This window comes from Anoplophora glabripennis, unplaced genomic scaffold (assembly GCF_000390285.2).
Source record: "Anoplophora glabripennis isolate ALB-LARVAE unplaced genomic scaffold, Agla_2.0 scaffold595, whole genome shotgun sequence".
Classification (NCBI taxonomy): domain Eukaryota; kingdom Metazoa; phylum Arthropoda; class Insecta; order Coleoptera; family Cerambycidae; genus Anoplophora; species Anoplophora glabripennis.
In genome coordinates, this window is record NW_019416673.1 from 283,306 (window position 1) to 295,388 (window position 12,083).

Below are 12,083 nucleotides of genomic sequence, written 5' to 3' on the forward strand. Positions count from 1 at the left end.
TTTTTCTCGATATATTTCTTTTGATTTCTCGATAACCGTAGCTCAAAAAAAAATTTTGTTGAAAGATTTTGAAACCAGAGGCTTAAAGCTTCAAAATGTTTAATTTGTTTATCTCGATTGGACCATTTTTCACTAAGATACAGCCTTTCGAAAATCATTAAAAAATTCATAAAAATTTTTTGTTCCTTTAATTTTTTCCAGTAGTGTATACTGAAATCGAGTCATGTTATTCATATGTGGACTTTACTTATAAGTAAGAAAAAATGTTTTTCTTGCTGTAGATATATATTTAAGTAAATTTTAATGTTTCAAAAAACATGCACTCGAAGGGAGATTTCTCATCCAAAAGTAAGATAAAAAATTCGTATCACCATTGACCCCTACCTACTTCGTTTCTGAGGTATTATATGTTTGGGTTTGCGAATGTTCTACTTCTCTTCTTTTATTATTATATTATTAATTTATTATTTTTTATTGTTTTTCTGCTATTATGTTTAAATAATAATACANTGTTGTTGCTATAGTAGGTTCTGAATTTCTTATTTTTTATTAAAATACTTTCTAATTCAAATATTGGTTTTAATAAAGATTTAATTTTTCCATATTGATAAAAAATGCACCAGTTTCGAAATTTAAAAATGTATTGTAGTATCTCGATATCTTTGGATTTAAGGGGTTGAGTGTATCTCCTGATGAAAAAGATTATGTTAAACTCAATTCTTTAAAATCGGACAAAATAAAAGTTCATAATAATAATATAATGAAATCCTATATAAATAAATTATAGAAAGATACCCACCGTTAACGTGAAAGCTTATATTTTTATTATACGCTACTGGAAAAAATTAAAGGGGCAAAAAATGTTCATGAATTTTTTAATGATTTTTGAAAGACTGTATCTCATTGAAAAATGGTCGTATCAAGATAAACAAAATAGCATTTTGAAGCTTTAAGTCTTTAGTTTCAAGATATATAGACAAAAATTTTTTTTGAGCTGCAGTTATCGAGCAATCAAAAGAAAAAAATTCCAATTTTTTTTTAGAACTATCTATGGAAAATTTTTGCCAACTGAATCAATACAGAAGTCAGTTAGCTTATTTATTCAACTTCTATTTGATTTTAAAAAGGTCTCCATGACTATCGGTTACCGACATATCGATGATTGACTGAAAAATAACAGTTTTGTCTTTAATCATCGATATCTCGGCAAGAAACTACTACACAGTAAATCCAAGGGCAGTTTTGAAAACTTGAATAAATTCTCTACAAGAACCTGTCATGGTTTTCGAAGAAAAATTTTTATTTTCATCCTTGACGTCAATTTAAAAAAAGTGCAAAATAATAACTTTTTACAGTTTTTTAGAAAATCTGCAGCTAATTTACAAATAAAGAAGAAGAAAGACTAATGTTGAATTTTTTCCAGTTCAGTATTCCCACAATTACCCTATAAATTTTCAGTTGATGCATCAAACCGTTTTTCTGTGCCAAGTGATCAAAGTTTTGGAAGAAATTAAAGGAACACGCTTATTGCTCCTAAACATTATGTAATCACTATCAAAATGAAAAAGAAGAATTTTCTCGACTTTTCCCACAATTTTAAATTTATGAAAAATTAGAAAGCCTGAAGTTGAACAAATAACCTGAGTATTGATTGGAAAAATTTGGAGTTCATAGACAGTTCTAAGAAAAAACTTTTGGAAAATTTTTTCTCGATATATTTCATTTGATTTCTCGGTGACCGTGGCTCAAAAATTTTTTTATCGAAAGATCTTGAAACTAGAGACTTAAAGCTTCAAAATGTTTATTTGCTTATCTCGATACGACCATTTTTCACTGAGCGACAGCCTTTGGAATATCACTAAAAAATTCATAAAAATTTTTGTTCCTTTGATTTTTTCCAGTGGTGTAATCGAGTCATAATATTCAAATGTGGGCTTTACTTATACGTAAGAAAAAATATTATTCTTACTGCAGATACCTATTTAACTAAATTTTAATGTTTCAAAAACATGCACTCGAGGGGAGATTTCTCATCCAAAAGTAACACTATTGACCGGTGCCTGCTTCGTTTCTGAGGTATACTATGTTCGAGTTTTCGAGTTTCCTACTTTTTCGTTTTTTTATTATATTGTTGCTTAACTATTTTTATTTTACTTTTCTGTTTAAAAAATATGTAATTGTCAACTAAGGTTTCTTACGTCTATTAAGAAAAATGAAAAAAAATGCAAATCTAATAAATTTGTATTTCTTATTGAAAGTGAATTCGAAAAGTCAACAGTTCAACCAATTTAAATAAAAATTTAGAAATAAAAAGTTAGAGAATCTAGTGATAGGATTATAGTACAATCTGGAAAAAAACGAAAACAGCGAAAACCTACCTACATTTGCATACCTAGTGTTGGTGTCATGGAACATTGTTTGACTTCATTTCATAGAATTTTTGAGCTAATAATTAAAAAATATTTTACCCTCTACGTAGTATTACCGTTTACAATAATATTAAATTATCTGAAACCGTAAAAATACTTAAGTATGCAATAGATGAAGTAATTAGGTATAATGTGAATTTTCTCTACTTACTAGTTACTAGGTATGTTGTAATGTGATCTAAAATATGCCTTTTTAAAATTTGACTGTTCGTGCCACACATTCCTCTCGTTTGGGAAGTTCATCATAGTGGGATGTTACCCCGTATTTATATAAGCGCAAATCGAATTTCACTTATGCCAGTATTAGAATTACTTACACACACAGTCATAATGAAGGTACTACATGTTATTATTTATGGCTTTACATTACATCATTGTGCAACATTAACAAAAGTGAAAAAGTTCATTTACTACTAGTGAAGTGATACTAATGGTTCTATAATTTGTGATGACGTTTATCAACATATTTTGCGCAGATAACTGTGTACATAGAAAATTTGTTTTTTAATTTTCGTAATTAATATCTACGTACTTTACGTAAATTTTGCAATTCTCCTCATTAAATAGTAGCGTAAAAAGTATTAAATTAGTAACGTGAATATTTAGCAAATGTACTTTTTCCACGTGAAGTCGGAGATTAAGTTTTCTAGACGTTTTGTTAACTTTATCAGATCACAAACTAAAGAATCCTTTGATCAAACTTACACCATGAGCTGCAAACATCAAGTAAAATGAACAAGGTTACATCCACAAGAAATAGCTTCTGTAGTTATTAATTTTGCAATAAAATTCATTTTCATAGTGAACCGTAAAAATAATTAGTTACAAAATAAACAAAAATTCAATTCACATCGATATAGTTTATTAGAAAAAGGATTTGGAAACATAATTATCTGTAGGATATTTGAAAACTATCGACGTTATATGCAATTTTATTCTTGAATCCATTCATTTTCAGGTGTTACTAGTCATTGTGTTTATATCAGCTGTAGCCGGTTATCCAATAGAATACCAGGAGCATGACATAGCCTTATTATCGGCCTCTTCAGGAAAAGCTGAGCCTGTGGTAAGTACATACTCACTTAAATATGATATGACAGGTTAAAGCAACTATGAATGCAAAAAGTGTTTATTATAGAAATAAAAAAAAGTTAAATAGACATGTCCAATCAAAATTCAAAACGATAAATTAGTTCTATAAATTTAGTACTGTGTCCAAAAAAACATTTACCTATTTAGTCTTTTATTATTTTCGTTATCACTGATTTAAATATGAAATTCATTTTCCTTAGAGAGGTTTGTAGGCATTTGATAGACACAGCTAAGTTAAAAATTGTATAGGTTTGAGTAAAGGGCAGATTTTCAGTTAGGCCAGATGACAGTGGCCAATCAGATCGATGGTACATAATATTTGGTTCCCATTTGATGCAGTTTTAATAGATCTGTGCCAACCAATCTTACTAGATTCTGGAAAGATTTTCTTATTTTTTTTTATCTTAAACTTTAAGTACTACTATTAATTACAACAAAAAATAAATTGTAGTAAACAAAAAGTGCAAGGGGTAACTGATACTTTAATAAATATCCATGTGTATTTGGAAGTGATTTTAAACTGATGACATTGAAACAAGTATTCTTGTCAGAGGTAATCTTATTTCATGTTTAATATAATTTTTTTCATTTCCATAGATTGGAGATATTTTAGAATTACTACTGTTAAAAAGTATATATTTAATTTTATTATCTTATCTGTAAAATCAATATTGAAAGTACATATAAGTAAACTAAATCAAATTGAATACCAACACGGTGTTACTGTTATAGCAATGTTTGCATATCAAAATGAGAACTAAATATTACCGGCAGATATGGTCTTGAGAAACATATTAGATTGGAGTATCTTATCCACAAATTATATCAGAAAAATGTGTATTAGTGAGTACTTATCATTTAAATAAATCTAGTGAATATTTTTTGTCATATCAATCCGTTGAAATAAGTTATTAATTCTGTTTATTTATAGTACTTTTATAAATTATGTTTATCACAAATTGTGTTCAAAAATTGAAGTTCTTCACTACAGATATGTCGTTTTTAATTAAAATGTGTTCCTTTTAATTTTTAACAGGTTTAACTTATTCCAGTTTCCATTAAAAATTACTTAAATCTAATATGATTTTTTGACATCTCCGATGGCAGTGATGCATTTGAAGAGGGTGGACAAATTTTTTATCATAAATTAAACTCAATAAGCTTCATCTTTTGAAAAAGATTTTAATCAAACCAGACAAAAAAAGCAAAAATAGTTATAGGGATGTTACCATCTTAAGTGCTACTCTCGTTGTAGGTAGAGTAGTTTCAAATTCTCATGAGCCGCGAAATGCGCGAAAGACGTGGCGTATCCGCATAATTCTTCTAATAAGCACGTTGTGAAAACATTGACTCAGAATTAGACAACGTGCCTCATTACAACCAGAAATGAACTAAGGCGCTCGGGCATCAATAAAGTCAACTGGCGAACGTTCGTTATATATATTTTATTGCTTAAATTAAAATAATAAATAACAGAGCATTTTATTTGATATTTGTAATCGGAGCAAAGGCTTGTTTACGCTACGAGAGTTCGAGATAGACTGTGAATAATGGATGTAATGTTTTTAGGACGTAGAATAATTTAGGCGATGGTCGGAATTATGTTTCTGCGTATATCAAGGTCAAAGCTCATAAGATTTTGAAACAACTCTACCTATCATTTTAAACCAATTATGTAGATAATTTATCATTGAGCCCCATTTTTAATGATTATTACTATTTGGTAAAATAAACTATTCTTAGATATTTAAAATGCTATTTGGTGTTTCAGTTATAAGTATTTTAAGTGATATACAGGTAATTAAGATCTGCATTTATTCTCTATTCAGTAATTCTAATTAAATATTTAATATCGCATCATAACGTCGCGATTGCACAACGCAATGTGCCCGTTTCTTCTTTAAGATATCCTTAGTAAAAATTGAAAACGGAAGGATAGTCTTGGGATATTAAACATCTGTTGATTGTTAGCTTAACACTTCTTTTTTATCAAGTAATAGCCATTATTGCGGCAGTATTTAAATGTTAAAGAGAGAAATTTATAGAAATACATAACATGTACATAAGTATTTGAATAGTGTATGCCACAGAATAAAGTGGTCAATGATAAATGCATATGAATGTAATAAAAATCTGTTAATAGGTAGTCATTAAACTTTTGGTAACAGTTATTGGTTACCATTAAAATTATTATTTTAAAATAATTAACAATAATAAAAAAATTGAATTATAATGAATTTGCAATTTAACACCAATAATTTGATTAAATTAAACAAGCGCATGTTTCACTGAAGATTATACGGGAATATTAAATTACATCTGCTTCGATTTTCTAAGATGTAAGACGGTTTGAACATCTAGTTTTTCTTAAAATGGTTTGTAATTAGCAAGAAATGAAGAACAAAACTGGGGGCATTTGGAAAGTTAAGTTTTATGTGGCATAAAATTATTTAGATATTATAGGTAATATATTTAAGAATTTATAAAGAATATAAAAATATTGCTGAAAATTTATGGACTAAATTGTTTTTTGAATCTCTACAAAAAAACATATATTTTTTTATAATAAACATCAGCCTATGTCCAACACAATTTTCTAATTGTTTGTTGTAATGCTGTAAAAAAACGTTTTTTCCAAATATGTTTTGTTCGATTTACATAAACAGACTTTGGTATGTGTTGTTAGCATGGTAAGAGTAACTGTATATACAGTAATGGAAGAAATACTCCCACCCTTAAGGAATGTCCCTATTTTTTTGGCAGATGAAAATTCCATAAAAAATTGTATTTATTTACTTAATAAAAATGAAATATCACTTTGTTCAGTTTAGAAACTTTTAATTCAGTGATTGTTTTCAGAAAAGAAACGATGGTAATCATATTTCAGTTTATACAGGGTGATTCAGTTATAATGTCATTAATTTTAAGGAAGATATGGAAAAATGAGTAGAATACGCGAATAAAGAATTTTAAAATACATATTTACACCGAAAAAAAATTTTTCCGATCATTATTTAAACCGCTTTACAGTCCGCTACTGACCGCTGACCCACAAAGGTTTATCGAGAGTGAATCTTGACCTACCGTATTATTCGATCACCAACCTAGTTTTTACTGCATTTTTAATCCGTAGTGAACGAAAAGGAAAAAAACAAATCTTTTTAATTAGACACTTGAATAAAAAAGATATTTTTTTACGCCTTAAATATTAACAACTATTATTTATTTGTTAATAAAAACAAATTTATAACGTCGTTACAATTTAGTATTTTTAATACTGTTAATTAATGTTTTTACTATGTTTTATAATTGAATATGAGTTTTTAGTATAATGTTGAATTAATTATTCGGTTTGTAATATGTATAACGAGTGATATATTGCTTTGTAAAGAGAAGTATGGTACGTCCCTATTTAAAATTAAAGTACATTTAAAAAAACACTCGTTCGTCCATAGTACTTTGCTAATAAAGTTGGGATCCGCTAATTTTGAAACCATTTGCAAAATTCAACACAACTCGGGATATCAGCTGTTCCTCTTCAACGTTCGAATGCTCTGTAGTCCGCCCGCCGCGCCGGTGCGCTCCCTGGTGCCGAATTAATGGGAGTTAAAGGGTAATTTGCTTATTTTTTAAAAGATCGAGTAAAATTATTTTTCCAATATTCTATCTTTACTGGACCTTCCGAATACACGGTTAAAATTAATGACATTATGACTGAATCACCCTGTAAAATAAGAATTTATTGCACTTATCTCAGATTTCTTCCATTCTGTAAAATGTGCCTTTATCAAATCTATGTCTCTGTGATTGTTCTTATACAAGGACCATTATATTAGATAAATCAATGGGAAACTACATACCATAAATTGCGTATCTAAAGTAAGTGCGATTACATGTTTTTTTCTGACTGAGAATACTAATCATTTCCAATAGTTATTGCAGATGAATATTCAATTACAAATTCCATTGGTTATCAAATAATTCACATTGCTCGTGACAATTAAATAAGATTTGTACTGACTAATAAAATAATTATGTTAAGGTCATTATATTTACAAACAAAATTTCAAGAGAAATAAATCTTCAAAAAAGACCTCCTGATAAAACTAGCGTTGAAATTGTAAGGTTAAGAATATGAGTATACAAAGGCTGATCCCGTTCTTCACCCCTAGCAGTTTGAAAAAAGTTATTCATTTTATTAGAGATGCATTTGAGCAAGTAATATCAATATCAAAATGGAGGAAGTCGAGCAACAAGATTTGGTGAATACATTTCAATATCCTATGATCATTAAAAGATGGAGATGTGAGTTTAAAATATGATAAGCATCAGTCTTAGTCAACGGGCCCATGTACAAAGAAAAAAATGATTACCAGCAAGCTGTAACTTTGCGTGCAGCTTAAGTTTGACGAGTCTCCTGATAAAAAAAAGATAAATTACCTTTGTTGTTGAAATCATTATTTCCGTGAAAATTATAAAAAAATGTAAAAATTGAAACGAATTTTGTAGATAGGTCTGACGTGAGGTAAACTATAGGGTTAGGCAGAATTAAGTAAGTATATATTTTAAATCTGGTCGTTTTAATTAGTGACTAAATTTTTACTCAAAAATCAAACAAAAGGTTTTTGGGAAAACACTCGGTAAATATTTCGGTTACTCTATCAGAAACTGACACTTACACCAAAGTACTGGCACATTTTAATTTAATTTAATTCGGATTTAGGTCAATCAATAGAGGTTTTGTTTGTGACAAAAATACTAGTAGCAATCGGACTGTGCGATCATATAAAAGACAGTCTATAGATATATGCTTATGTTTCCTACTCCAATTAGGTAATCATTAACTAATTTTTTATAAATATTTTTATGCAAAAAACGCTTTTTTAGTTTTTTTGTTTATAAAACCCAAAGTAACGCAGCAATCTGAATGCTATTTTCTTTCGCAGTGATTCTGATCAAAAAGTATAATAGGAAGTACATACTGGAACATTTTCTTCGGGAAAATGTCGATTTCATACGTGTATTTGTATAGAATACAAGCCGATAGGAGTCATTTAACATCGCTACAAAAAGTTACGGAATTGGTTGAACATGGATCGATTTCAAAGAATCTACGTAGAGACTGAACAAGTTTTACCCGATCTTACGCGGATATTGCCATCTGGACGATTTTTCCCCGCAGAATGACAGCCTTAGAAGTATATTTCTATAAAATACAGGCCTATCGAAATCATTTCCAGAGTGAGGCAGAAATTGACTGATTTTTAACATTGTCCTTTTCCGATTTTTGCGGGTTTTCTTCGTTTCTAATTATCCGATAGGATCGACCTTTCGTTGTATTCGTATATCGACTCTCTACAAATTATCTTTATATAGCATTCAGATTGTTTCGTTAGTTTAGGTTTTTTAAGTAAAAAACTAAAAAATTTTTGCATAAAAATGTTTATAAAAAATTAATTAATGGTAAATTGGAAACATATGAGCATATATCTACAGACTGTCTTTTATATCATAGCACAGTCCCTGTGCTACTTATCACAGTATTTGTCACAAAATAACTGATTTAATGCTCTATTGATTGGCTTAATTAGATAATATTGGAGTTTCAATAATCTTAGGTAGTTCTGTGCACGGAGAATATTGAGACACCCTATATAAATATTTAATAATTTACCATGGAAAATATTCTACAAACTAGGTGTTTCTTCCAGGCTTACCCAAAGTACCGCTTCGAGTACGGAGTTAAGGACGGCCATACCGGCGACATCAAAGAGCAATCCGAAGAACGTGATGGAGACGTCGTCAAGGGAGAGTACTCTTTAGTGGAGCCAGATGGTACGGTGCGTAAGGTGCAATACGAAGACGACGGCCATAGCGGCTTCAACGCGGTAGTCACCAGGTCGGGGCATGCGGTTCATCCACCCACTCACGAGAAATTAGCCATTCCGGTAGCTTCCTATGCAGGATATCACCGTTGATTGTAGAATTTAAATAATCTCAGTTATCAAATAATTTATGACCAATGGATATGTAAATTCGTTGTCTGAATTTAAAGGAAACCTTACTACGGTGTTTGTAAAATTATGTTTTTGAGAAATAAGGCTAAAAAGTTACTGAAATGTTAAAATAAAAACGTTTTTACATTTTCCCATTAAGTACCTAATAATTCTGGGTAGTACCTAATATGTAAGATTTTGCCATTAAAGTATTTCTTCAGTTGTAGTAGTAATTATTAGCATTTGCTGTAAAAATTTTTTTGGAGTTTCATACAGTGTTTTCTGTTTTCACTTAGAAACTGACATTCATATTATTATTAATTTTAATAATAAAAGTAATTGTGAATTTATTTCCGAAAGATTGATTAGTTATCTTAGTTATAGTATCTTATATATTGATCCTTCAATATAATAATTAATAATTATTGCGATACAAAGTACCTAATTATCGCAGTTTTAACGTCTAACTCACATATTTTATTTAGATTATAAGTGTTATGTTATCAGTATTGTATTATAAATTAATTGTTCAAATAAATTGTATAAGGAGTGGTTTTTATAAACGAATTGTTTTATGTAGTATATGTTACAAAAAACTTTCAGAACATCAACTACATACTTTTTGGACGAAAATAATGAAACACAACGTTTATCCGAAATCTTTGCAATTGCAGATATTTTAATACGCATCAATATTTTTAAAGGATGTAAAGCTTATCAACGTAAACAAAGAAAGAAAGAAAAATAGACTTCTTATTGTAATAATTTATTATCCTCAATTTACTTTAATGTTTAAAATACACATTATCCTTACAGATACCTACTTTATATTGCACTTAAAAGTATAATAAACTTTCAGAAACATTTTTAAACGACAGAGCAGTTAATAGTAATGAGGGTAATGTATCGGTTACAAAAAATGATATTAAGTGATTAGCATTATGTAATTTTTAATTCTTTTTACTTCTAAATTGTACAATTAGTCATTGTGACCTAACTTTCATTACATGATTATTATAGAAGAAATTTAATTTAAAGTACGTCAAATAATATTCGGTAAGATCACAGTATACTAATCAATACTGTGGGTAAGATCAAGTGTGAATTAGGTTAAATAAGATTTGTTTGAATAGTACTAACAGTAGTTTTAATATACAAAATTTAGAACGAGCACACTTTCAGATCTCAAAAATCATTCCCAATAGAACGTTTTTTAAGTTCTATCCTTAAAGGCTTTGTCTGTGAACGTATAAGGTTAAACAAATCTATAAGATTTTTGATATTTTCTAAGCTGATATACATATCCATCGCACGTTATGAATTTTTTGTACGCTCAAGTAATTTGATACCTTTACTGAATTTGTTGAACCATTTATAAGTAATTACTTACCGATCTACAGCTAGTTACAGAAGAAGACGCCACCCACCATGCCATTTAAGGCCTAAAATATCTATTCCTTGGTTTGCCAGAATAGAGACAGAACTCCCTCGGAATGTGTGTTCGGTATAAGTTCAGGGATCCGGCAATTTTAAACCCTGTGCAATTTTATTGGGCTAACTTCCTGTGGTATTTCTACCCACTACCAGGTTGGTAACCTTCCCATCTTGCAGTGCCAGCTGACTTTGTCTATTTTGGTCATAGTGCCTGAATATGTTTTACAAAATCCCAAATAATCCCCGTTTCCTTGATTTGTAATTGTAAACGTTCGTGATATGCGTTTTAGTGTCGAGAATACTTTCTACTGTAAATTGCTATTCCAAATATCAGTCCTACTTTTATACAGGGATTCCCATAAGCTCATGATCAAAATACTAATAATAATAGGTACTGTGACATTCTTTGGCTCAAAAGAAGACGATTTGACATAACTTCCATTAAGAAAAAATGACTGGCTCTTCTGCTATAGACTGTCAAAGTTCTTGAAAAAAAAAAAAATATGTTTTTTGTAATATCTGGAGAATGTTATGGATTTTAATGAAACTTGCTGTGGACTTGTTCCTAATAAGTAAGACTTATGTTTTGATGAAGCAACCGCGTCCATCCGCCTTGGGTTAGTGGTAAATTCTTGAGTATCATGGTACAAGAATTACCAGAAATTTTTATTTGGTAGCTGGAATTAATTCATTTTATTTTTATTGATGCATCAGTCCTTTTTCGAGATTTTCGTGCTCTTGGTAAAATCTTATAGCATTCATAGTTTTTACGCAATTTATTTTTTTTTTCAATTTTAGACAATCATTATCACTACTACTCAAGTAGAACAAATACTCACTACAATCACTACTATCGTAGTAAGTATCTTGGTAAAATCTTGTAGCATCTATAGTTTTTACGCAAAAAAATGTTTTCTGTTTCGTTGCGACTTAACAATTTTAGATGTATCGCAGTAAATCTGCCCTTTTACAAGAAGCAGCTTTCTCTAATAATAATTTCCAATTCTTTTACCTATGATATCAATATTGAAAGTAAAATGGTCACAATTTTAAAGTGTCGCAATCCGCCGGATTGAATATCATTTTACTTCATTAGATTTATTTTTTGTTAACACTCAAAAAATGTAATGAC

The 12,083-nt window shown here is 29.4% G+C and overlaps 1 protein-coding gene across 2 annotated transcripts in view; it reads left to right on the plus strand.

Moving 5' to 3' along the window:
- Window positions 1-9,815, plus strand: part of LOC108912137 (cuticle protein 19-like) — a 29,912-nt gene extending 20,097 nt beyond the window's left edge. The window contains exons 1-3 of one of the 2 annotated variants that reach the window (XM_018717305.1): window positions 2,697-2,765; window positions 3,388-3,495; window positions 9,233-9,815. In XM_018717305.1, coding sequence (XP_018572821.1) covers window positions 2,724-2,765; window positions 3,388-3,495; window positions 9,233-9,499 — 417 coding nt within the window. In that variant the 5' untranslated portion in view covers window positions 2,697-2,723 and the 3' untranslated portion in view covers window positions 9,500-9,815. Of the gene's footprint in view, window positions 1-2,696; window positions 2,766-3,387; window positions 3,496-9,232 lie in introns of those variants that run through there. The other variant, XM_018717306.1, reaches the window with a different exon arrangement.
- Window positions 9,816-12,083: the final 2,268 nt, after the last annotated feature.